The 27537-nt window shown below is 43.2% G+C and overlaps 1 protein-coding gene and 1 long non-coding RNA gene across 2 annotated transcripts; one reads left to right on the top strand and one right to left on the bottom strand.

The window, feature by feature from the left end:
• Nucleotides 1-2495: 2495 nt before the first annotated feature.
• LOC310762682 lies at nucleotides 2496-4245 on the bottom strand. The gene is made up of 2 exons (XR_014548135.1): nucleotides 4054-4245; nucleotides 2496-3886 (listed from the first exon to the last, which is right to left on the bottom strand). It is a non-coding gene; the product is annotated as an uncharacterized lncRNA (long non-coding RNA).
• A 1662-nt stretch (nucleotides 4246-5907) lies between these two features.
• LOC310763572 (uncharacterized protein) lies at nucleotides 5908-21633 on the top strand. Its single transcript, XM_083616083.1, has 4 exons — nucleotides 5908-6054; nucleotides 10429-10859; nucleotides 19897-20019; nucleotides 20984-21633. The coding sequence occupies exons 2-3, from the start codon at nucleotides 10451-10453 to the stop codon at nucleotides 20007-20009; spliced, it is 522 nt and encodes a 173-aa protein (XP_083472209.1). The 5' UTR covers nucleotides 5908-6054; nucleotides 10429-10450; the 3' UTR covers nucleotides 20010-20019; nucleotides 20984-21633.
• Nucleotides 21634-27537: the final 5904 nt, after the last annotated feature.

Raw genomic sequence — 27537 nt, 5'->3', positions numbered from 1 at the left:
ACTGCACTTCTTTGCTCCCTCCTGGACCTGGATGCTGCATATGGGAATTCTCAAGGTATGCCTAGATAACGTGGCACATAGTCACAAAAACATCCAAGCCTCCATCAGAAGCCCCAGAGGTTCGTGGGAACCCTCCTTGATGCCTCCTGCCTTTCATAAGTTTTGGGAAGTGTGCTGTTGGCATGCTCAGGGTGGGATTGGTGGGGGCTGGAAGGAGGCCTCTAAAACCCATCTTGCTCCCAGTAACATGATCAAGAGGACACTGGCGCCTGGAGGCATTGCAGTTTCAGAAGTTCAGTAATGAATTGTCAGCAACTGCCCATCAAATGAATCTAATTCACACAGATACATTCTGAATCAGACAAGCAGAGTCTGTCACTGGTGTGTGGGTGCTTTCTGCACTTAAAATGTTTGCATTTTGTGCTCAGGTTATTCACATCCTGTGTCTTCCAAAAAGCTCATGCCCCACTCAGGTGTCTGGTACCTAATAAGGAGGGGGCCAGTCAGCTCTGCAAACCACTGTTGTAATACAGTGGTACCTTGGGTTAAGAACTTAATTCATTCAGGTCTGTTCTTAACCTGAAACTGTTCTTAACCTGAAGCACCACTTTAGCTAATGGGGCCTCCCATTGCCGCCACGTGATTTCTGTTCTTATCCTGAAGCAAAATTCTTAACCCGAGGTACTATTTCTGGGTTAGCGGAGTTTGTAACCTGAAGCGTATGTAACCTGAAGTGTATGTAACCTGAGGTACCACTGTATGTAGTTTAGGCCTTAAGCAGAGACACAAAACTCACCTAAATTCTATGCCAAATATTATATCTAAACTGCTGACCTCTTCCATGAATCCAGTGCAGAAAAGCCCTCTCTCACACAGAGCGAGATATGCCCAGGCAGGAGGAGAGAGACATGCAGGGGGGGTTTGCCTAGATGACTAATCAAAGACTTTGAGGGCCTTGCAGGGAAGAGCTAAGATAAACAACTTGAACATGTGAGGAAGTGGTCACATTGCAGCCAAGCAGGGGAAAGCAGAAACTGTGAATATTTCCACACAAAGGCCTCTTATAAGCAAGGAAGGTGCAGGTGGCAATGTTTTTCAAGCTGGAAAGGGAGTGCAGCAAGGGGTGTCAAAGGGCTGGCAGGTAAAGGGCAGCTCCCGGAGGTGAGTCCCTTGCTGAAGCAAATGATAAAGATCCTGGGGAGAAGTAAATGTGACTTCACCTTGTTTTGACTTGAAATAGGCCTCCAGCATTAGACGCAGAACTTGTATACACAATATATATTATTCATTTCATCCCCCCTCTCTCACACACATACTCCTGTTTCTCTTCTTAACATCAGATAATATAAAGTTCTCCCACTGTTTCTCTCCAGCATCTGGAGAGGTCCACTGCCTCTGAACATGCAGATCTTGCATGGCTAACAGCAACTGAGCAACTTTTTAAAACCGGGGCATAAATGAACATCACCATCTTGGTCACAACTATATTAATCACCTGTGTTCCAAATATTTAAGCTTAAATAATGTTCTTATCCAGGGGTCAGCAAACTAAGGTCGGCGGGCCAGATCAGGCCCACCTGGGTTGTAAATCCAGCCCACACCCCACGCTGCGAAGCCAAGACTCCCAGCGATGGCGACGGGAGGAAGAGGCCGAGCAGTGGTGGCTCTGCCACTCAATCACTGAGCCTGGTTCACCTCAGCGGCGTTTGATTGGCAGAGACGTCCCTGCACCACACCGAGGTAAACCAGGTGCGGCGTGTGATTGGCAGAGCCGCCGCCGCCGCTCGGCCTCTTCCTCCCGTCGCAAGGAGGCAAGGCAGCGCCCACCGCCGGCTCTGGCTCCTCCTGCCTCGCCCCCTCCGGAAGTCCATTCCCCCTCCCTGCCAGCTCCCACCTGTGCCGCCAGGAGACCGGCAGGAGACGCTGCATGCTGCCCTGCCGCTGGATGCACAGACACTAAGAGCCCTAAAGATGCGCTTACTCGCAAGTAAGCAGCAATCGTTTCAAGGCCGCTTGTTCAGTGCCTGAAGAAGTGCTCAAGCCCACCCACTGAGATAAAATGCGCTCCTGGGAAGGTAAGCGCAGTGGCTGGCTGCCCTCACCTCTTCTTCCAGCCCCCCCCCACCCCTGTGCCACTTCTCTGGCCCCCAAGGTCTGAGGAACAGTGGACCAGCCCACGGCTAAAAAAAGTTTCCAACCCCTTTTCTTATCCATAGAGCAGTAGCCTTATTCTAGCCTTTCATTATTATTATTATTATTATTATTATTATTATTATTATTATTATTATTATTCTAGCCTTTCATTCGCTGTTGAATTTACCTCGTTTTTGAAGCTTGAAGGAAAACTGTCTGTTTACCAGTTTCTCACCAAATTATAGCAAGGGCATGGCGTGCTACAACTGGAAATAAATGGGAGTGCTTTTTCCTAATTTAGGAACAGACATTTTGCATCAGTGTTGTCATGCCATTGGAAAACATGAGTACTGTACATCAAATCTTGAGAATGTTTTCAGCAGGACTTTCCTTTCTTGGAAAATAATGCTACTGTTACATTGTTTATTTGTGACTTTAAAACAAAGGCAGTCATGATTTAAGAGATTCAATAGTGGTTAATTGATAACTTATTAGGTTTGTTTCCCAGCCCTCCCATGATATTTGTTCTGTAACAACAGCAACAACACCCTTTAAGCAGACAGACATGCTCATGGGATGGTTTACAACTGTGCAGTCATCATTTGATAACTACATTGGTGATTTGGATATGTGAAGAATTCCTCACTAATCAGACACTATGGACGGAACTTGTACATTAATTCAAATACAATGCAGTTTACAGAAGCAAAATGAGGTGACAGTTTCAAGTGGTAAAACGGACTTTGGTGTGTGGAGGTTTGCATTTTTAAATCAACCCCTGTGTAAAGGGGAATGTAAAGAAGAAAACTAGGACTGCAAGGCATAAGCTATAATAGAACTTTGCACCCCAAAGTGCTCATTTTTTACGTGAAGTGTCTTTTAAAAAACCCAACAGCAAGCCCTGCCCAAAGGCTTGTGATCTAATGCATGTTATAGAGAAGGGAATATAAATATATAGGGAGAGAAAACAGGATAGCAAACAGTCAACAAGTGATAGGGTGGCAAATATGCTCCACCATGGAGGTGTGCCATTAGTTAACATAAAGACTCCTTAGTCCTCAGTTGTCACGTGTAAGGTGCATCCAGGTTCCAGTTTGATTTATGACTTTACTAACAATCAGCCTTCTCTCATGAAACTCACCATCTCTAAATGATTAAGGGAATATGTGTGCTCCTACCCAGATACTGAACTTTAATTTTATTTGCATGGTCTCTTTACTGATAGCTCATTCTAGTTCTTCTCCCGCAAGTGACTTGCTAAGATTTCTCATAATCTGGGGGGTGCCAGTATTGTCTAGAGAAGCATTTCCCAACCCTTTCCCGACTGTGACCCCCTTCTGACCTTGTTTCCTTCCTGTGGCAACTTAAAGTGAAGTTTATTTCGACTATGACTTAGCATTATGTGTGAGAACACAGGATGGAGTGATTGCCACCAACGCGGACGGCTTTAAAAGGCAGTTAGACAAATGAATGGAGAATAAGACTATCAAGAGGGGCTCATCATAATGGATGTGGCTTCAGTCTTGGAGAAGGTATGCCTTTGATGACCATGAGTGGGGAGAATCTGCTGTGCTCATGTCACAGAAACACAGGATTGTAGAGATGGAAGAGACCCCGAGGGTCATCTAGTTCAACCCCCTGCAATGTCCGGCATGAGGCTTCCCATAGGCATCTGGAGCGAGAGAGTTGAGAGAGTTTCTACTCTGATCCAGCAAGGCTCTCTTTATGTTCATGATTACACATTATCCAAATTCTGTAATGTAGGCAAATGCAAACTTTCAGGTCACATAGACAAGTAGCTAACTCTCAGTTCTCCAGAGAACTCAGTTATAGCAAATGCAAACCAGTGTTTCCCCTCTCCCGTTTTGTGAACATTCTCCCCTCCTCAAGCATATCGCCATTTCGTACTTATGTATTTACATGTTTGAAAAGGAAGAGTTTTCGTATTTCTACCTGGAATTGGCTTGTGCAATTGCACTTAACTGCACCAATCCAAGTCCCGTCTCAGCAGCAAGTCTTAAAACAGTGCAGAATCGTCTTTTCGCCTCGTCACTCTGCAAGCGGGCGCTGGGGTTCTCTCTCTGGTTTTATTTGGCAAAACTTTCCCACTTGCGCGGCGGGCGGGGGGGGGGCAAAGTCACGTTGCAAATCCACGTGCCAGGGGGAGCCTGGAGTGAATCGGGCGAGGAGAAGCGAAGCAACGAAGGCTGAGCCAAGAGGCGGAGGCGGGGGGGGGGTCGGGCCACCTTTTCTCTCCCGGCTATCGTGCAAACGCAACAGCTGCAGCAGCATTGTCTTCCTGCCCTCTCAGGCAAGCAGCGCGGGGCCTGGATGTCAGCCGAGCTGCCCCGCGAAATTTGAAAGTGGCCCGAAGGCGGGGCCCCCGCGCGCGGCGCTCCCGATCTTCTTGCCGCTGCTCTCCTTCGGGATCCCAGCCGAGGTCGCCGCCCGCATTCAATGTAAGCGGCCTGCGCTTGCCCCGCGGGAAAGGCAGAGTTGCAAGCGGCTCCAGCTTCAGAAGGACCGGGCCGCTTCCCGGGGAGCAAGCCGCGCTGACACGCCGGAGCGCTGAGGAATCGCAGCCTCGCGGGGGACCATCGCGCGGGCGCCCAGGATTGAGGGACCCTGGATTTCTGGTGCTGAGCCCCCTGGATCAGTGGCATGCTGAAGACAGTTTTCCGCGTGGGTGTGTAGTGCTTGGGTGGTTTTGTTATATTGCACTTCGAAAAATCCTTTGTTGAAAAGTGCATGATAACTTAAAAAAACAAAAAATTGTCCAGTAGCACTTTAGAGACCCACTAAGTTTGTTCTTGGTATAAGCTTTCATGTGTATGCACACTTCTTCAGATACTGGCATGCACATGAAAGCTTATACCAAGAACAAACTTAGTTGGTCTCTAAGGTGCCACTGGACAATTTTTTAATTTTTTTATATATTTCGACTGTGTCAGACCAACATGGCTACTACCTGAACTAAATATATATATATATATAATTGAATTTGAAACATATTTTAGGAAAGTAAGAGATTTTTAGCAACCGCGGCAACATTAAGCCATGTTGAATTTTGCTAATGTGCGTGATCGGCTTGCTTCTCAATAGTAAATAACGAGAGCGCTTCCAGGTCTTCTGTGTGTTTTCTATGCAGTACAGTATGCACACCTTTGAAATAGTGCTCTTTGAGGATACAATTTGATACAGTGGTACCTCTGGATGCGAACAGGATCCCTTCCAGAGCCCCGTTCACATCCTGAGCAGAACGCAACCCACGTCTGCGCATGCATGGGTCGTGATTCACCGCTTCTGCACATGCGTGTGACGTCATTTTGAGTGCATGCGCAAGCAGCGAAACCTGGAAGTAACCCATTCCCTTACTTTTGGGTTGACGCGGAACGCAACCCGAAAACGCTCAATCTGAAGCTACTTTAACCCGAGGTAATGACTGTACTTGGTCAATGCAGGCAGAGAAGGAAAGGGTGAGCTGGAGGAGCTGGAAGCAAAGTGGTTGCACTGCGGCCCCACAAATATACAGAATTTAAGCACAGTTTATTTGGGATTGATCTTAAGTGAATAGGTGGTAGGACCCGGCTGCACAAACCTTAAGGAATCTCCAGATCTGTTCCTTTAGCCTTGTGCAACTTTCAGCACAATCCTGTGCTTATTTGAAACCGTCTTGAGTAAATTCAGCAGCACAGCACACCTCCATGAAGCCCTATTGAGTTCATAGAAGCATAGAATTGTTGAGATGGAAGGGATCACGAGGGTCATCTAGTCCAGCTGCCTGCAGTACAGGAATCTTTTGCCCAGCATTCAGTGGGACTTGTTTTTGAATAACCATAATAGGATCAGGCTGCTTGACTTCAACCGTAAGCCTGCTTTTTTTAGGTCTAAGGCTGTAAACTTGGGAAAATTTACCTTGAGGTAAGTACCATCGGACCTTTGAGTGAATATGCGTAGGATTGCGTGGTAAATCTCATTTAGCTCAGGCTTACCTCAGAGTAACCATGCATAAGATCAGAGTGTACAACAGCCCACTTTAAAACAGAAGGAAATAAGCTTCTCCTTGTTCCCAGCCAAAAAAAGCCAACACCCTGGCTTCATAGAATCGTAGAATTGCTGAGTTGGAAGGGATCCTGAGGGTCATCTAGTTCAGCCCCCTGCAATGCAGGGGTCCCATACAGGGATCGAAACTGCAACCTTGGCCTTAATTCACAAGGCTTTGTTTGCACAGTTTTGCAAGATGAAAAAATGGTACATTCTAAATTGAATACACTTACATATATAGAGATAGATAGATAGATAGATAGATAGATGATAGATAGATAGATATTTACATGACAACAGCTTGTATCCAATGCATTACCTTCCCATTTATTGTGCAAGTTGGATTGGTTATCTGAAAAGCAAGATTTTGCGGGTCAGAGTCCGCCTCTGGAGAGGTGTTTACCCTCCTTGCAGAGAAAGGAATCAGCCGTTCGAGACTCCCCTAGTGCCAGGCTGACATCTGGCAAAGACATGCCTCCTGGCAAAGCCCAATTCCCGGGAGAAGTGGCGCGTTGGCTTCCTCGGAGAACCAAGGGGCAGACCTGTCAAAATGTAACCGCCTGAAGCCAACAGAGTTTGCTCTTTGTGAATGATCAGTTTTTTCAGATGCCCAAGTAAAACCTGACTTGAGTCGGTCAGCTTAGCACACCGACTAGACCCCCTAGCAGAGTGATGAAGAGGGAGTAGAAATGGGTGTGTTTGTTTCATTTATGTCCTTACCCCACAATTCTTCCAACAAGCTCAGGGCCTTTCCCTATTTTATCCTGGCAGCAACCCTGCTAGGTAGGCTAGACTGAGAGGGGGCAACTAGCTCAGGGTGAGCTTTGTGAGCCAGTGGGTATCTGAACCCAAGTTAACTCTGCTGAGTATGTAAATAGCATTTTAAGCATTTGATGCAGTGCCCAATTAAACCCTGTGGAGGCCGCTAGGCAATCTGAATCTCAGGGGCTCCCTTGTTCATTTGCTATAGTGGGGTAACATGGAACTAAGAAAGCTTGATTGTAATTTTGTTTCAAGATCAAATTGATAATATTTTGAGCCACCTATTTGGTAATCCGCCATATTGGTAATCCTACTCTGCCTATTTGGTAATCCGGCAGTGGTTTGATGTGCTTCACACACATTATCCTGTTGGAATCCTTGCAAGAAGGCTTTAAGGCAAGTATTACTATTCCATAAGCCAGATGAGTGAGAGCAGGGCTTCCCTAGGGCACCTACTGAGCTGATTTGAATGTGAGGCTAATTCATAGCTCATGCTGCAATCCTTTACTTACAGGATCTAGGAGTAAGTCTCACTAAGCTCCAGGGACTTACTTCTGAGAAGAAAGGTATAGGGTTGCACACTGTCTGTCTTTCAGTCACTTTCTATCACATGCTGCACCACCTGTCTGTCATTAGATTAACCTCTCTACCTCTAGGTTAGATCACTGTAATGTGTTGTATGTTGGCCTGCTTTTGAAGACTGCTCAAAAACTGTATCCAGTGCAGAATTCAGTGGACTATCAATTGAGATCTGGTGATCTGAACATACAACTCCATTTGTTGCCCAACTGCACTGGCTGCCAATTTGTTTCTGAGCCCAATTCCTCATTTCAAAGTGCGATTTTTTTTTACCTACAAAGCCCCACATGTCTCAGGCCCTCATAGCTCAAGGCTTTTAAATAAAACAAATCTACTCCAAGAGGTAAATCATACTGAGTTCAGGGGGCTTACTTGCCAGGGTTGCATGTGTAAGAGTGCAATTCCATGCACTTCTACTCTGAAGTAGAACAGGCCAGTGGAAACTACTCCCAGATAAGTGTGTATGGGTCCTCAGCCTTTGATTTGTCAAATTCAGCAGGATTGTGGCATACACACTATTCCTTGCTAACCATGTTGGAAACACATCCTTCTGTACCTCAAAGAATCCTGGCCACTGTTAAGGGTTGTTAGGAATTGCAACTTTGGGAGGGGTAAGCTACAGTGCCCAGAATTCTTTGAGGGAAGGAATGTGTTTTGCATGTGCTTTAAAGGTCTAGCGTGCATGCAAGTCTCCAAGCATGTTGTGAGCTGTACTCCAGGAACATGCCATCTTTCTTAATAAGAGTTTTCAAAGCCAGCATTAACCTGCAGCCCTCTGCAAGCCTGTTTGGGAGTGAGCTGCAGTCAGTAAATACACTAAGGCAGAGGTTTTCAACCTTTTTTGGGTCCACGGCTCCCTTGACCAACTATATTCTTTCTGTGGCACCCCTGTGGGACTCAGGAGCCCAGTTATGTCACCCCTTGCCTGCAGAGCCGGCAGCCCCTCTCTTCTCCCCTCTCCTTGGGAGTCCTCTGGGCAGCTGCAGCTGCCACCCCTGGTCTCTGAGTTGCCTCCCTCCCCCCAAAAGGGGTGCCTCTTCACACTGCCCCACAGGGGCCTGGGAAGCACCCCTGGCCAGCCCCAGGCACCATTCCCCTGGGACGCTTGTAGCCAGGGCTGCTGCAACAAATAGCTGTGCAAGCCTTTGGGAGGCAGAGATGCGAGAGGGTCTCCGAGGAGGGAGGGAAGGAAAGAGGGAGAGCATTCAAGTCACCCCAAGGTGCCACGGCACACTGCTTAGCACACTTAGAAACATCGGTTTTCAGTGGAAATTACATAGGCACTTCTCCCTGCCATAGAGGTCAGGGGAACTCAAAACATGCAGCTTAAAGGTGGTTAAGTCGGTGTCCTTTGCTTGCAAGTAACTGGGAAAGCTGCAAGGCAAAAGCAGAGTGAGAAGGAAAGGGAGAAACCTTAGACCGGTTTAAAATGGGAGGAGGCTGCTCAGGGCAGCTCAGGAGGGAAATGTGCAATTAAGTGGAAAAGTCTCTTGGGAAAGAAATTGTGTTGGGGGCAGCAGAGATTGGGGGAAACTCGAATGGCGTGCCAGTTTCAGCCTGAGTAGGGGCAGGTTGGGATAGCAACCTGCGTGATCCGTGGAGGTAGCTCTGCAGGTAAGCAGAGTGGGAGGCGCGTGGCGGGAAAGAAAGAGAAAGGCGGAGATGAAGCGGCTTCATGCTTTTATTGCGTTGCTTCGTGTTTGGGGGAAAATAGGAGAGAAAGTGAAATAATATTTGCTACTGGGCTCTTTTTTGAGGGTCCTCCCCAGTACCCAAGTAGAACTTTGCAGAGCTTGCAAAAGTTCAGAGTTCTACTTTCCTTAATTAACTGCTTCGGCCCAAGTTAATTTTTCCTGCAAGGAAAAATCCCAGATCCTTCACAACGTACAGGTGTGGCCCTCTCCCTTGGCAGTTTGAGTGCAAAAGTAGGTGGTGTGGAAATCCTTCAGGGCACTTAGGTCCTGAACCCATACACAGCTACATGGGAGTTATTCACACTGAACTTGGACTTATTTCAGAGTAAACACCTTTTGCAAAGTAAAACCCTAAGCAGAACCTCAAAACAGCAGTCCTGGAAGTCAGCACCATTTAACTCAATGGGGCTTACTTATGAGTAGACACATATAAGGTTACTTCAAAGTAAACCCCCTTAAACAAAGTAGGAGTTACTTCTAAATAAACATGCATAGGATCTGCCTGCACACATTTTGTTGGGAGGAATTTGAAGGTTGAATTAAGAACAAAGGACCTATTGCAACAGAGTGGAGCAATAGCAGAACAAGACTGGGTCCCTCCAGATGAACTTTCTATGGAGCATTCATCCTGATTTGCTTGCATAAAACTTTCGTGGAAGTTAGATTGTAGCTGGTCTTTATTGAACATTGTGACTGTTTCCTTGTGGGATATCATTCCTTCATCCCACTCTTTTCAATGCATTTCCCCATCGCTTCCCAAAAAACAAAAGGTCAGATTCTTCTTTAAACTGGGTTTGTTGCACTAAGGTGACAGAAACCTTTCATCCGCTTTAATTGCGCAAACCTAAAATTCACTACGCAGGCACATGAAAATGGCAGTCTGTGGCACCCTATAATGAATGAAAAATATTGTTGTCCCTCCAAGCCAAGATCATCTGCAGCAGTCGTCTGCAAATCCAAGTCTGCCTGCAGGTTCAATTACTACTCAGCTATTTGGGGAGAATACTGCCAGCTTGCTTTTCCTTATATATAAGGGAAGCAGGTAGCTTTCAAAAATATGAGAACAGAAAACTTAAGGGAGGGCTTTGGTGTTTCCCGGGGGCAGTGACTAGGCCTTCACAGAACCTGCCTCCTCTGGCTATGTCTCCATAAGCACGCAACACTTTGGCTTTGTGTGATAAAAAGATCTCAGTGAGTGTATTTCTGTTTTTGTTAGGGAACTGCTGCTTTGCTCTGTGATGAAGGACAGGCGGAAGGGAGAGAAGGTGGAGCCAAGGATATGTGCAAAAACAAACCATGTGAGAAGGAATCTTTTTGGTCCTGTGGACCACAGTAATCTGCAGCAGGACATCCAGCGCATCTTGTGCACTAGCATGGAAAAGGCAAAGCGGAGGTGGAACTTTGACTTCTGGCAAGAGGTTCCGACTGAAGGCCTCCTGCAGTGGGAAGAGTTGCAGAGCCACGAGGTCCCCCTCTTTTACCATACTTGTGTGGTAAGAGAGGCTCCCAGACCCTTGCAGCCCATGAACCGAGCTGCAGCCAAGGAACCCAAAGCTCGCCACAATGGCAAAGTGATGGAGAAACCCCCAAAGATGGCAGGGAAGAAGAGTCGGCCTGGGAGGAAGCGGAGGCAGACGTCACTGACCGGTGAGCAGCATTTGCACTTTCATTTAATGTTTGTTGCTACCAGTATGCAGCACCACATGACAAAGGATGCACAACCCAGAAAAAGCACTTCACATGTCAGGTATTTGGTAATACAGAAAGTCATGTTGTAGTAGCTGTTCCACTCCCAGTGGTGCCCTGCATTTTAAAATTGAATTAGGAAGGCTGGGAAAGTTACAACTTTTCCCCACTGTGAGATGGCTTGTGAGATGTGAAGCCCTAAAGCTGTCATCCTAAACCCACTTACTGGAGAGTAAACCCCATTGAACACTGAAGTGCTTACTTTGGAGTAAACAGACATAGGATTCAACAGAAGTGTAGAGTTTTTAGAGTTTGAAGGGACCTGGGACTTCATCGAATTCCAGCAGCTGCTCAGCGCTGGGTTCCTGCGATGGGGCCACCACAGCAGACGGCCATCAAGCCTCCAGCCGTGGAGAGACCCCTAGTCCCACCCCGGGGATTTCTTCCATTGTTGAACAGCCCTTACTATCAAAAGTGTCTTTTAACACTTAACTTTGGGCTGCGATTTTTATCCAAATAACAAGAATTCTCTGCACACAGAAAGGTAACTTGTAGCTTTAAAAGGGCTTTAGCTCAACCTCTTTTCTGACATGCTAGTTTCCTCTGTGCAAGGAGTTGCCACGTGAGTCCCGACCTGCACTCTATAGTGGTAGTTCTCTAAAGCGAGAACTAGGAATCAGCTAAGTAAATCTCAAGTTGATCTGGTCCCATAATTTGTATTTAAGGTAATTTAGACTTCAATAGCAACTTTGTGGCCAAGTTGATATTGTTGCATTAATATTGATGTTGATTATCCTTTTCATCAAAGATGCTAACATGTAGGACATTGTTGTTGTTGTTGTTGTTTAGTCGTTTAGTCATGTCCTACTTTTCGTGACCCCCTGGACCAGAGCACGCCAGGCACTCCTGTCTTCCACTGCCTCCCGCAGTTTGGTCAAACTCATGCTGGTAACTTCGAGAACACTATCCAACCATCTTGTCCTTCCAGTGAGCACTCAGGGCTGATTTCCTTAAGAATGGATAGGTTTGATCTTCTTGCAGTCCATGGGACTCCCAAGAGTCTCCTCCAGCACCAGAATTCAAAAGCATCAATTCTTCGGCGATCAGCCTTCTTTATGGTCCAGCTCTCACTTCCATACATCACTACTGGGAAAACCATAGCTTTAACTATACAGACCTTTGTTGGCAAGGTGATGTCTCTGCTTTTTAAGATGCTGTCTAGGTTTGTCATTGCTTTTCTCCCAAGAAGCAGGCATCTTTTAATTTCGTGGCTGCTGTCACCATCTGCAGTGATCATGGAGCCCAAGAAAGTAAAATCTCTCACTGCCTCCATTTCTTCCCCTTCTATTTGCCAGGAGGTGATGGGCCCAGTGGCCATGATCTTCATTTTTTTGATGTTGAGCTTCAGACCATATTTTGCGCTCTCCTCTTTCACCCTCATTAAAAGGTTCTTTAATTCCTCCTCACTTTCTGCCATCAATGTTGTGTCATCTGCACATCTGAGTAGGACATAGGCACTATTAACAAATATAGAAATGCCTGACTATTTTCACACCACCATCTGATATAAGTTGATCCAATAATAGATGGATACTTGTTACCTCTGCAGCTGCAAATGAGACTTAAGACAGAAGTAGCCAGCTTGATCCCCCCCCCCCAATTTCTGGGCTACAATTCCCACCAGCTGTAGCCAGCAGGGCCAATGGTCAAGGATGATAGAAGTGGTCATTCAAGAGGTATGGAGAGCACCACACTGCCTGCCTCTGGCACCAGGTTGGCTGCTTCTGTCCAGTGAACTACAAACAGCTCAGAAGAAATGTTGCATTTTGTGTTGATAGGGGGAAAGCTCTTAAGATTTACCTTGCCACCTTTTATTAGTTAATAAACTGGGACTGAGCAAGCCACGGTACCAAAAGTCTGAGCAGCAGTGCTTTTAATGGCCACACATGAAATGAAGCCTGGTGCCACTTGCTGGAATAGTAAATATTAAGGTTGGGTGTGCTCACCCAGCACCTAGGCTGCAGCATATGGTAATGAAAGTGGTGTTGCCCGCAAAGCCTTCAGTTCCTGCTGCAATGGTTCCCAGTAGCCTTCTCCGTTGCTGTCTCCCTTTACCACAACAGAGACAAGGGAAGACATCAGAAAGGCTCGTGCATTCCTGCAATTTTGGGTAGAGCCCTGATTCCTGAGGGATGACAGATGGTCAAATGAAGGTGGGAGCAGATTCCAAAAGCCTTCCATCCTTAGTAAATGTGTATGCCAACTATGAATGAAACTTCTACTATTTAATTCATCGTATGTTCCCCCTCCTGCTGTCATAGGCATTTCTATGGCCTTACATCTGATAGCCTATGTGAGATCCTAGCTAGCTGGTCCTCCCTCCCTCCCAGAGGTCTTCTTCCCATGGAAGGTTGTGATAACTGTGGACTTTGTTTTCCATCACCCGTGCTCCTTATGCTCATCAGCAGTACGTGGCAACCTAATGTACACATTATTCCCCATCACAAATTGGTGCTGGAGCAACTTAACAAAATTGGCTCTGCAAATCCTACAGAATTCCAGGGACCTTGCCAAGAACATCTTTCTTTGGACCAAATGCAAGGCTTCCGCTGTTAGCAGAATGCTGGTTGCATTGATTGCTGGTTGAGTTGGTATCTCAATGGGATACTGTTGGTTAAGCGATCATGGGAACTGCTTCTTCACCTAGTTTCATTTGGCACTGGTTTGCTACTTTGATAATTTGCCATTGGCCCCTGGCTGGGTAGATACTTTTATTTTTCTTTGTAATTCATGGTAATTCTGAATGGCAACAGTCTCTGTTTGTAGAGGTAGTGATGGTGTCAAGTGCATTCACTGCTATTTATTAATTGCCAATGACCACTGGCGGAGGAAGAGGAGTGCGGGGGGAGCGCACCGCCCTCGGCAGCGTGATCCTGGCAGGGTGCCCTTGCGGCTGCTCCCCCGCCCGCACTGGGCGCCATGCCCCCGCCTGCTCTCCGCCCCCGGTGCTGGAGCATGAAGCTCTGCCACTGCCAATGACATACCTACTGTTTGACATTTGAAGAAGGAATTTAAATCCCAAAACTTTGCAGCATTTTATTTTAAGCTATTGTGCAGTGAAGCCTCATTCATATGAGACACTGTTCACTTGAGACTTAGTACACCAAGGGATCTAAATGTGCATGTTACTAGACTGACCCCATTTTAGTTGCTGTTTCTAAGTCTTTATATAGCAACTTCGGTGTACATGGACTGTCGTTACATATGCAGGGGAAATGCTTACAATCCAAATTTCAACACTGTGGGAGACAGGAAAGGGAGAAAACAGCTTCTGCTATATGGGAATAATAATCTGCTCTTACATTATAGGACTCCTGCCTTGCAAGGATTACTGAAGTTGTTGTTTTTTAATGTATTTTTATTGAGCAATTTTAACAAACAAATTGTCAATCAATATAACCAATTACATTCCCCCCTTTTTTTATTCCCTCCCACCCCTCCCTCTCCCACCCTCCAGAGACTTCCCTCAGCTCCCCACTCTGATTTGTTTGCACATATTATTCTCTGCATGTTAAAAAGTTATACATATCATTACCTTATCTATCCTATGTTCTACTAATAAATTTGTGAATGTTTATTCAAAACCTGCCAAGGAATCCAAGTCCTTTTGTTGTCTTTTTAAATAGTTTGTAAAAAGTTCCCATTCTTCCTTGAAGTCACGGTTTTCCTTCTCTCGTAGTTTATATATTAACTTTACCATTTCCACATAGCTCATCAGTCTTTCTTGCCATTGTTCTTTTGTTGAGACTTCCTCATTTTTCCTTCCTTGTGCTAAGAAGACTCTTGCCGCTGTTGTAGCAGACATGAATAAATTCTTTGTTTTTCTTGGCAAGTCTTGTCCTAAAATCCTTAACAAAAATGCTTCTGGTTTTTTTACAAATGTCATTTTGAACATTTTTTAAAGTTCATTATATATCAACTCCCAAAAATTTTAACTTCTCTACATTCCCACCACATATGATACAAAGTACCTTCTTTTTCCTTACATTTCCAACAGGTGTTTGACCCAGTTTTATACATTTTTGCCATTTTTACTGGTGTGATATACCATCTATACATCATTTTCATATAGTTTTCCTTCAAAGGAGAACAGTCTGTGAATTTCAAATCTACTTTCCACAATTTTTCCCAGTCCTCAAATTTATATTATGTCCTGTATCTTGTACCCGTTTAATCATAACCGATTTGACCTCCTCACCTTTCGTTTCCATTCTAGTAGAATACTATATGCTTTCTTCAATAACTTCGTGTCTTCTTCTATAAACTCCTTTTGGAATCTAGAGGTTGTATAACTAAACCCTTTTTTGTTATACCTCGGGATAAATACACTTCAGGTTGAGCGCTTTCAGGTTGCACTCCGCGGTGATCCGGAAGTAACGGAGCGCATTACTTCTAGGTTTCACCACTCACACATGCGCAGATGGTCAAAATGATGTCACGCGCATGCGCGGAAGCAGCAAAACGCGACCCACAGATGCGCTGTCGCATCTTACGTTCCGTTTGGGATGCGAATGGGGCTCTGGAACAGATCCCGTTCGCATCCCGAGGTACCACTATACAACTCATTTACTTGTCAGTAATGCAACCAACTCTGAAAATGGTCTTTAATTTCATCATAATCTTTTAGTTTCCATTTTCCTTCTTGATCTCTCAATAAGTCTCTGTATGTAGGTCATTTCCCTTTTTTACCAAGCGGTTTGAGTAACGAAGCTTCAGTTGGTGATAGCCACCAAGGTGTTTTTTGTTCTATTAAATCTTTATATCTCTCCCATACTCTCATTAATGATTTCCTAATTAAATGATTGTAAAGTCCTTTATGTACTTTCCCTTTTCCATACCATAAATATCCATGCCATCCATATCTGTTATCATGACCTTCTAAATCTAATGCTTCTTCCTTTTCCAGTTTTATCCAGTCCCTAATCCAAACCAAGCATGCAGCCTCATAGTACAGTTTAAGGTCTGGGAGGGCGAAGCCTCCTCTTTCTCTTGTGTCTGTAAGTATCTTATGTTTAATCCTTGGCCTCCCCCCCCCCCCCCGACAAACTTAGAAATATCCTTTTGCCATCTTTTGAGGCAGTCATCCTTAACCATTACTGGGACTGTCTGAAAAAGGAAGAGCATCTTCGGTAACACATTCATATTAATCGCAGCAATTCTTCCTAGTAGGGAGAGATTCATTCTGCTCCAAATTTCTAAATTCCTTTTTATCTCACACCATACTTTTTTGTAGTTATATTTATACACATTTATATCCCTTATTGTTAACTATATCTCTAGATGTTTTACTTTTTATAGATTTCTATCTCAATGCTTTGCACCAAATCTTTTTTCTCTTCTTCTTTTAGATTTTTAACTAATAATTTAGTTTTATTTCTATTTAATTTAAATCCTGCCACTTCCCCAAATTCTTGAATTATTTCTATTACCTTAGGGAGATAATTTTTTGGATCCTCTACCGTAATTACTAAATCATCAGCAAAGGCTTTCAATTTAAATTCATTTTTCCCCTTTTTTATCCCTGTAATCTCTTTATCTGCTCTTATATTTCTTGCAAGTACTTCCAGGACCAAGATAAACAGCAACCGTGATAACGGGCATCCTTGCCTAGTTCCTTTTTGTATTTTACAGTAATTCATTATCACCTGATTTATAATTAATTTTGCATTTTGTTCTGAATATATTGCTTGTATTCCTTTTAAAAATTTATATCCACAATTAATTTCTTCCAGCAATTTTTTCATGAAATCGCAGGAAATGTTGTCGAAAGCTTTTTCAGCATCTATAAACATCATTGTTGCTTTTTTTCATTTTTTTACCTCCAGGTATTCTATCACGTTCAGAATATTTCTTGTATTCTCTTTCATTTGTCTACCTGGAAGGAATCCTGCCTGATCTTGATATATATATTCACCTAATAATTTTTTTCATTCTACTGGCTAAAATATTTGCAAATAATTTATCATCATTGTTTAATAATGAAATAGGCCTGTGATTTTTTATTTGCATTAAATCCGAATCTTGTTTTGGAATCACTGTTATATAAGCTTCCTTCCATGTTCTTAGAATTTCACCTGTCTTTAAAATCTCATTCATCACATCTTTCAACGGGTTTGCTCTCTTTCAACGGGTTCCAACTCTTCGGAAATCCATAAAGCGTCTATCCTTGAACTGCTACCATGGACAGAAGAATGAAAAATGAACTGTTTGTCGAATAAATGTTTTACTCTCCAGATATCTATCAAATTTAAAGTTTGAACCAAATCAAAAAAGGTCTTTGGTAATCTGCCTTCTTTTGTATCTTTCTTCCTAGCTGATCTATCCTCTTTCTAATGATGGAACGCCGTTTAAATCTTCCATTAAGATGATTTTTTGATCTGCATATTCAAGTAATTCTGTTTCCAATTTTTTTTTTTTGAAAAAAACTGCTTTTTTCTCATTTGGGGTGTATACTCCAACCAAAATTATGTTCTCTTGAATTTTTATTAGTACTATTAAAATTCTGCCTTTCTCATCTTTTTGGATCAATTTGGGTTCTAGTGCAGGATTAATATAAAAGACAACTCTCTTTTTGACATTGTCTGCTGAGATGAAATCCATTCCTAATCTTTTGTTAATTAAAATTCTTTTATTTTATTTTTGAAATACGTGTTTCCTGAAGACAAATAATATCCAATTTTTGTTTTACAATTACATGTTGAATTCTGTTACGTTTAGTTTTTGTCATTCAAACCGTTAACATTCCAACTTAATATTTTAAGATTGGCCATTTTCAGAGTCACTTAAAATATCCATTTTTCCACCTACTGCTCCCTCCAAAGACAGCCGCTCCAAGGCAGCTCTTTGTTCTGCTAGTGGGTCTGTTTTTATGTCATGTCTGGTATCTAGGTCTCTTCTGTGTTTTTCAAAGAATTCTCTGGCCTGATTTTCTGTTATCAGCCTATATCTCTTTTTCATAAATGTAAATGAGAATCCCCTCTGGGTATTCCCATTTATATTTTATGTCTGCTCTTCTCAGAGCTGTTGTCAGAAATCTATATCTCTGTCTTCTAATTCTGAGTTTAAAAGGGATTTCCCTAAAAATGTCTACTTTCTGTCCAGCAGCCACGAGATTGTCCTCAAAGTTTTTTTGAAGGATTGCATCCCTTGCTCTTTTTGTAACAAATGTTAGTAGGACACCTCCTGGCTGCTTTCTCTGTCTAGTTTCCCTCGTGCGGACTCTGAAACGACTCTCAGCCATTTCCACCACCCATTCTTGACTCTCCCCCATCCATTCTGAAATTATTTTTGCAACATATGTTTCTAGATTCTGTTCTTCCTCTGAAATTGGTAATCCTCTTTTAGCTGCAAAAGAAGGATTTAGTCTTCTAAATCATTTTGTCTTTCTTGAAGGCTTCCCACAGTCCCCATAACAACTTTCTGTTCCTCTTTCAGATGGCCCAGTTCCTCAGTGTTTTTTTCCAACTTGTCAACCTTAATTTCTAAATTGTTAACCTTCTCTCCCATCTTCCCAAACTGTTCCGTCAATAAGTTAGTAGATTTTTCCAAGTCTGAGTGCACTTGTTGCGCCAAACTCTTCGTTTCCTGGGCCATCTCCTTCCTAAAATCAATAAATTGCTTCATAAGAAAGTCAGTGTAATCTGCCTTCCCTGTTTTTTCTGTTGTTGTCTCTTCCTGTACACTTGCATGTCACTTCTCAATGGAGGCCTTCCTAGTGACAGCTCCCATATCCTGCTTCCCTTTTTCCATGTCTGCACTAGAGGTTGGAATCTTTGTTCTATTCAAGGTCACACCTGCATTTCTTAGTTCTGCCCAGAAGTGAAAACATTTTCCCACTCCCGAGCTCAACCATAAAATCTTCCCTTTTCACCTTTGGACCCTTTTCCCGCCCTTGCAAATCCTTACAACGAATAGAAAATGAAAAAGAAGGGGGAAAGTAAAAAAGAACAAGGCAAAAGTAAAAATATGACTCTGTTGCCATACCTCTTTCACCCAAAGGTTAGTCAATTAACTTCACCAAATCTTACTCATTCAAAATAGCAAGCCATATATCAAACAGGACAGTTCCCACATGAAATAAGACTGAAAAATAAGCAAAACCAACACAAACAATCAATGCAGAATTGTATACTTCTCTTCAATAATTCCTTTCCTTTCGAGAAGGTGGCGGTGAATGGGAAGTAGTCCAACTTTATGACTGTAATCCAATATGTTATAGTCCACTTCTTTAACTTTATAATTCAGTATATTATAATATAGATCTTCAAGTTTTAAGCTTTAAAAGATATGCATCCAAAAATGTCAGAAGGTGTTAAAAAGTTACTTATTGGCAGGTAGTGTTGCAATAAATTTCCCTGGTCTTCAGTAAGCACTTATATCCAATCCAATTCCAGGTTCTCTATTCTTCCTGGGGAATTCCTCCCCCAATATAAATAGAGAGTTCTCCTGCTTAGCTTCGGTTTTGTGCCTCCAAGTTCCAGAGTTTAAAGTTTTAAAGCCTGTATTGCCAAAGCTTTTCTACTCTGCCAAAGTATCAATCTGTCAAATTATATCTCTGTCTGACTGTCAACTTGTATCTTAAAGTTACCCGAAGAACAACTTGAGACAACTATAGCCAATATGTATCCAAAAGAAAAAGAGTCTCTTAAAACTGAAAGTTGCTAAAAAGTCTCCATTGGCTGCAGTTACTATGCTCTGCTCCCATTCACAAAAAGTCCCCTTTCAGAGCCTGTCCACAGAAATCGGAAGCTGACTTCCTTTTTGGCTTCCATTTTACCAAATCAATTAATTTACACCTAATTTCTTCTTTCTGAAGCTTTATTTGGTTTTTAACCTCTAATTGGAAAATCCACTGCTTATGGTGACAGCATGTGGCTTCGGCTGTAGGGTGCGATGGAGCCGTGAGCTGACTCAAGCCTCTTCCCTTCCCCCCTCGCAGAAACAGCGATGGGGAGGTCTGGGTTGCGGCGAGTTCTCCGACGCTCTGCTGGACCCCTGGAGTCCCCACTTGTCTGTGGGGGTTTTTCGGGGGGGGTGCCTAAGGATTACTGAGGTATTGAATGTGAATTTCTTAGAACTTAGCATAAGAAATATAAAATGCTAAGCAGCAGTAGTAGCAGAGAAATGTTACTTCTGTGTAAATAAGCAGTTGTATACTTCTCTAGATTTAGGTTCCAGCAGAAATGTTATTGTGTGCATTTTCTGCCTTCATCTGTTTCATATTATGTAAAGTATTCATATTTTGCTCAACTCTAAACAAAAGGGTTCCTAGAGCCATTCTAGAGCCAAAGACCATTCATAAGGCAGCCTCTGTCCTTGGACTTACAATCTAAAAGACGTGACACAAAAGGATTGGGCGTAAAGAGTGAGACCGTAACACACACACTCACTGCACTAGCTCTTACTTAAAAAGCTCTCATGGTGGAATAGAAGCAGTGGCAGGACACGAGGAGCCAAGTGTTGCAAGACTTTCAGCTGAGCTTTGCTTCTCTCCCTTGGTTTGCAGCCTGCTGGAATGGCATAGAATCCTAGAAATACCCAGCTTTGTACAGAAAATGTTAAAGGTTTGTTCCTTCTTGGACTCGAAAGGTTTGAACCTTTCAGACTTCATTACTGAGAGCCATTCTGTACATTACACTCAGAGTGAGATGGTAAACCAAGCTGAGAGGATTCTGGACTGCAGCACTTCAGCCTGTAGGAGGATTTCTTGTACTTTGTGGTGCATTTCCCCAAGTAAAACCTTCTGCATGTGGTTAAGCTACACCAGGAAATAGATGATACAGGTAAATCTTTATATGTGATATGCTGGCTTTCTATATGCAGGTAGTTTCCCTTTTGCTTTTCTTGGCAGGGCTGGCAGCAGATAAAATAGGATGAGTCCATCTGAAGTGCTGCTGTTCTGAATTCTACTGCTTGACTCTGTAATGTGGCAGTTGGAGCTCAGAGCAGCCGCACTGTCTCCCTTGCTGCATGCATAGTTTCTCATTTCTAATTCTAATTCACCTGTTTGTTTGGTTTTGCCACAGATTATTACCAAGCAAAGAAGCAGATCAGAACGGATATGCAAACTCCTGTAAAGAAACCGGCCTTCTAGAATGGAACTTTGTCACTGGTTTGCTGGTTTTGTTGGCTGGTTGATTTTTTAAAGGAGCTTCCAAAATTATGCAACATCTTGAAATGGTGCATTTAAATAATGAACACTTGGGCACTTCACACAGAGGCACAGATTTTTTAAATAAAAAATGTGAACTTTCAGAACATCAGAATGCAGTTAGGCCGATTACGTTGTATACCCTCTTCTTGCATACTGCTTTAAAAAATAAGAGGAAGAGGAGGAAGCAGATAACCAAGCAAGAAACTGACTAATTGTAGCAGTAGTAGCACCTCAAAGGATGTTGCTTATCAGGAATTGGTCAGCATAAGAGTAAATATAAAAAAATACTGTGTATGAACAATTTGTGAGTGCCATTATATGGTCTTGCATACTATGTGTTGTCGGTTTTTTACTTATTTAATTACTATATAGACTTGCATGTCAGTGTGATCATCAATATTTTTCCAGCTAACTGAATCCCCCCCCCCCAGCTTTTAACATTTTAAGTAAGCATAACAAATCCTTAATTTGGCTTGTATAAATGTTTGCCACTGTTTTGCACATAAAAGTTATTTATGCAGATATACACAGATCTCCTGCCAGCAGTTGTCCTTGGTATCTGTGTCCAAACAGAGTCCATTAATATTGAAATCCTGGAATAGCAGTTCCATCTGAACTATACAGTCAGCAGAATCATGTGGTTCATCTCTTGCTGGACACCCACTGTTACAGATTGCATGCCATATGTACAACTCACTGCTTAGAGAAAATTAGCATGCCAGGGAGAAGGGTTCTAACTTAACATTCTTTTTGCCATGCTACATTTTCTACATCTTACATTAGAACATTCCTACATGATATTTTACCTGTAGGCTGCCATTGGACTGTGTGATTAGTTGAACGTGTAGTTCTGCTTTAGGTTTACAGTACTGACCTTACCCATGTCCAGCCTTCATCTTATTCACTCCTTCTAGAGGCTCAACAGAAAAAGATTTTTTGTCTCCAAGTATGTTATGCTAATGTGTCTGAAGCTGTTAGAACGGCTTGAAATCTTCCAAAATTTTTATCTCAGAAGAATTCTAGGCCTCCCTCAGAGCACTCCGGCAGCTTTCCTAAGAGTGGAAGTAGGATTACCCTCTGTGTCTGCCAGGGCCCACTTAAGATTCCTGCGTTTTTTCACCAACCTCATAGATGCCCCGAACACCTTATTGGCTAAACAAGCCTTTGTATCATTACAAAATAATACCACTTGGCATAAAAATCTACTAGACATTTTATCTAGATACAACCTACCTGAGTTTAATACTCTCAAATTGTGGAGCCCTGATAAAGTTCAGGAATGGATCTTTGAAAAAGACGCCTTTTTGGACTCCACTAAGATAAAAAACTCTGGGTTTTCCTACTGGTTCCCTCGAGTAAAAGCAGTCAAAATCTGTGCCAACTACTTGGTGGAGATCACTGATCCCACCCTTCGGAGAGCTTTTACTATGGCACGGTTCCAAACATTGCCAACTGCTTATTTGACCGGTAGATACACAAAAACCCCAGTAGAACACCGTTTATGTCCTTGCCTTATGAAAATTAAAGAGGATCTTACACATTACCTCCTCTATTGCCCCATTTACTCGGGCTTTAGAGACGCATTGCTGCAAATTATACCCAATTCTATAACCAGTCCTGAAGATAGAGTAAAATTTTTGTTAGTTGATGCAAACCCACGTATTACCCATGTGGTAGCGGTTTTTGTGATGAAGGCCATGAAAGCCAGGGAAAGATTTATGGACGACAATGTAAAGACCCCTTCATCGTCTGTTTAACTCGTTGCTCGTTTTCCCTCCTTTTCTATTCTGTGGGAAGAAGGTTTTGTTGGCATAGTATGTAATGAATTTTAATATCTTTAACTATTGTAGTGTTGATGTTTGTGCACAGGCATGGTCCTCACAATAAATGGATTTGATTGATTGATTTGCTAATGTGTCTTAATTCTCTAGGGATGCTAGGCTTGCCACTGGTGTGCACTTGAAGAGGATTCCTGTGCATTTAATAGATGTTTACTGGTTTGCTAAACATACTTTCCCCATGACTGTATTGAGAGTTGCTGTACCTCCATACACCTCTCTCCTGTGCAGCTATAAAAGGCACATGTAGGATAGGATAGATGGAGCACATTAGGAGCAGTTGAGTTTCATAGTCTTATTTAGTTACCTGTCTTACAGCCCAGAATTTCTTCTCATTTCAAAATGATTCGGGCACTGTTTGTTTTAATTAATTGTCCTCTTATATTTTCTTACTTCTTACTTCGCAGCTTCCATTGCATCCGCTAGCTCTCGCCCAGCACAACTTTTTAGAATAATTAGGTCGATAAGGTCCTTAGGAGGACAACCAAATTTAAGCACAAATTTGACCCACAGCTGTGAGGCATTTGGGAGCTTTTTTGCGGAGAAAGTCCTGTTGCTCCGCCGTGACCTCCCTGCCAATTTAGATACAGTGACTGAACTAGAGGCCCCTCGACTGTCTTTGGGTCCAGTGTTGGACCATTTCGATCGGATACTCCCTGCTGATGTGGATAGATTCCTCCAAGCTGGTAGGCCCACCATCTGCCTCCTCGATCCGTGCCCGTCTTGGCTGATTAGGGCGTGTCCATATTTCACACGGACCCCCCTGGTTGAAATTATAATTTATCCCTTGGCAGGGGGACATTCCCAGGGGAACTGAAGGAAGCAGTGGTGTGTCCGCTCTTAAAGAAAACTTCACTAGATCCTTTGTTGTTGTTTAGTCGTTTAGTTGTGTCCGACTCTTCGTGACCCCATGGACCAGAGCACAAGATGCTCCTGAACTGTGTGTGTTTATGTAACTTTGTGTGGTGGTATGTTCATTGTTTGTCCTAACACTCTTTGGATTATTATTCAAAAATAAATAAAAGTTGTAACTATTTGTGCTGAATCAACTAGCATTCATGAAAAAGATGTCCTGGGAATGGGTGAGACGTACATAAAGTATTGTGCCACTCTCCTGTTCTGCCTTTCTCAGGAAAGAAAGATGGCAATTCAAACCTAGCAGGTGTGACGTACAACTTTGAACAGCTGTAGTAACTGCGCTGTATAGTTGCAGAACTCTCCAAAGTTTGATTTGAAATCTACCCTTGAAGAGTTTGTAGTCTAATGCAGAAGAGACTGCCATTCATTATATTATACTGAATTAATTCTGTATCATTAATAAAAACCCTGATCCTAACTACATTTACCTGGAAGTAAGTCCCCTTGTGAGACTTATTGCCAAGTAGGCATGTGCCCAAGTATGCACACTTACTGAGGAGTAAGCCCATGAACTCAATGGGACTTGCAAACCAATATCCTAATAATAATAATAATAATGATGATGATGATGTATTTATACCCCGCCCATCTGGCTGATTCATCCAGTATTAAAAGCTTCCCTAAACAGGGCTGCCTTCAGATGCCTTCTAAAAGTCCGATAGTTGTTTTTTTCCTTGACATCTGATAGGAGGGCATTCCACAGGGCAGGTGCCACTACCAAGAAGGCCCTCTGCCTGGTTCCCTGTAACTTGGCTTCTCACAGTGAGGGAACCGCCAGAAGGCCCTCGGCGCTGGACCTCAGTGTCTGGGCAGAACGATGTGGGTGGAGACGCTCCTTCAGGTATACTGCCAAACTAAATATTATTAAGGGAAAATAATTTTGAAATACTTATTTTTTTCTGTCCAGTAGTAAGGGTTTGGGGAAGAGACTCCACAAGGTACATTAGAAAAATATCTGCTCACCAGTCCGGTGGTGGGTGAGGTTTGCGGCCCAGTACGCAGCCCTGTCGTCCTCCTGCAGCCCCACCACTCCAGCGGCTGTTGCTCCGCCCCTTGGTTTCCATGAAGCTTTCCAGGTTACCGCCAAACCTTTTTCAAATTGACCTATCCACGGCTGCCTGGGGGGCCGGGCAAGAAGAGTGGACCATGACTGAGCAGGCTTCACTCCAGTCCGCTCCAAAAGTCCGCTCCAAAAGCCAGCAGCGCAGTCAGCCCCGGAGCGTCACCCCAGCTAGCCCTCCCTCTAATTGTATCTTTTCTTTCAGGCTGACCTTTTTCCTTTCCAGGTCCATGGGCATTGCTACGGTCGGACGATGGTTGCTGTTTTTCAGAGCAAGGAAGGAATTTGCCCTGTTCTGCAGGTTTTGCTTTCCCCATAGCAATTGTCACAACTTTGGTGTTTTTTTAGGCCTTCGGCGGAATCCTTTAGTCCAGCAATCAAGGAAGGGGTAGTGTGGTGACTGACACCTTTTGTGGCGGTGATATCAGGGTTCTCTGTTAGAGGGGTCTTGAGGGGAATGTCTCTGACCACAAGTGCACAGCAATGCAGGAGGGGGCCAGCTGTTTAAACACATGTTTTGCAGTGTCCCCATATTCCCTATTGACCCTGTCTTGCCTCTGACCCCCAGCTGGGCGCTGAGAGAGATATACGCCCAATGCCTAAGCAAAGGTTTCCTACATCTGAAATTTAATAAAGTTGTGGCCATTTTAATCCCAAATATGCTGTCATGTAGTTTCCTCGACCTGAGGTCTGGCTCGCAGAGGGGGTGGTCTGCGACTGGGTGTGCAAAGAAAGTTGCATCAAGACATTTTGATGTCACTTGATTCTTGTTTGCAGGTTTCTCTGAAAAGGTCAAGAATGGTGTCATCAGTATTAGCTTATGTGCTCTATGTAGAGAACATGTATTATGGCAGCAATTAATGGGGAAACCATACCCAGCCAGATGGGCAGGGTATAAATAATAAATTATTATTATATTATTATTATCTCTGGTATCCAAAACAAGGTCCTTGTTTCTGCTGCTGCTGCTTTTAACCACATTGGCCTTTAAAATGTGGACAATTAACTGTATTTAACAACTGATGTGGAAAATCAAAAGTGAATCTTTTAAAACAGACATTCTAGAATATTACAAATGCACGAGTAGAGTATAGGAATAAATTCATTTAGAAGGATTGCCCTATTTGCAATATATTCCTGGCAAATGTATTTCCTCAGCGATAAACCCTATTGAGTTCGTTGGAGTTACTCCCTCTAGTAAGTGTGATTGGAATTGCAGCATCTGAAAGTTTCAGAAACCTGATCCAGATATTAAAAGTTGCTTTCTTCTTTACCCTTAAATTCAAAGATAGTGACTCTTTTCTTTGTGAAGGGTGCAAAGTGTATGTAACATTTGCTATGAATGATACATTATATAAAGTGTTTGTATATATAGTAAATATATTTTAGGTGCAACACTGTGCATGTTTTTTCATAATATTTAGAAATGATGAATCTACTGTTAGTCTGTCTTGCTTTAGCAGAGTTTACACCAAACCACAATTCAGATTAGAACAGTGTTTCTCAAACTTGAGTTCCAGCAGGAGTTGTTGGACTGCAGCTCCCATCATCCCTAGCTAGCAGAACCAGTAATCAGGGATGATGGGAGTTGTAGTCCCACAGTTGGGGACCCAAGTTTGAGAAAAACTGGATTAGAACTAAATTCAGAAATCTTGTCTGAAATTGTCCATAAATTGGGTTACAGTTTGTCATAGTTCCATTAACAGCCAGCTTACTGACCCTATCCTCATTTGCAGTCTCTGAGTCTGACGCTGAAGGGCTCTCTTTGGTGTCACATTTTAGTGCTTGTCAAAGACACAGCTTCTGGCTGCCAGTGATGATTACTGTGAAGGAAAGGCACTAGGTCAGTGTGAGAGGCCTGTGGTGGCTGCCTATGGCTGACAGAAGGAATTAGTCCAGTCTGGATAATGAAGGTCAATCAACAGTTGGGGGAGGAATGGGTGGGCCTGCCTTCTGCCTTGGTTCCTCTTGCTGTCCTAGTGGCTGATGAGGAGAGGTCCCAGCAGTGGTGTTGAGGGCCTTGTAAAACTGTCAAGTTGCCATAGAAAGCTTTCTAAAGTTGCTTTAGAAAATCTTGGCAGAGAGGAAATTGCAGATTGAGTAATGCATGAAACTAGAGCACTAGATAACCAAGACAGTTGAACCATCTGAGCCTCATGGTTTCATTTATATGTCCATGCACAGCACAGTGTTAGCAGAGAGTGCGACAGAGAAAGACAATAGCTGCCTCTGCCTTGTTTATATAGGTTTTGGCCAATACAAATGGAACTATTGTCCTAATAAAGCAAAACTGTCCTTGGAACATTCAAAATACTTGTTTGTTATAGTCAGGGTAAGCATAATATTTGCATGTATTGTTTAAGCAGAATTTCATACACATCTGCTAAGATGGTACCTGGTATTTCCATATACGGTGGTATCTCGGGTTACAGACGCTTCAGGTTACAGACTCTGCTAACCCAGAAATAGTACCTCGGGTTGAGAACTTTGCTTCAGGATGAGAACAGAAATTGTGCGGCAGTGGCAGCGGGAGGCCCCATTAGCTAAAGTGGTTCTTCATGTTAAGAACTGACCTCTGGAACGAATTAAGTACTTAACCTGAGGTACCAC

This window comes from Podarcis filfolensis (assembly GCF_964270895.1).
Source record: "Podarcis filfolensis genome assembly, chromosome: 5".
NCBI lineage: Eukaryota > Metazoa > Chordata > Lepidosauria > Squamata > Lacertidae > Podarcis > Podarcis filfolensis.
Note: the sequence above shows the minus strand (reverse complement) of the source record. Positions and strands in the feature narration are given on the sequence as shown.

What these genes read in the sequence shown, in the direction of transcription:
- LOC310763572 (XM_083616083.1), top strand. Translation starts at nt 10,451, where the DNA reads ATGAAGGACAGGCGGAAGGGAGAGAAGGTGGAGCCAAGGATATGTGCA. An exon ending in GAGGCAGACGTCACTGACCG is followed by an intron (nt 10,860 to 19,896) that starts GTGAGCAGCATT and finishes CCCCCCTCGCAG; the next exon opens with AAACAGCGATGGGGAGGTCT.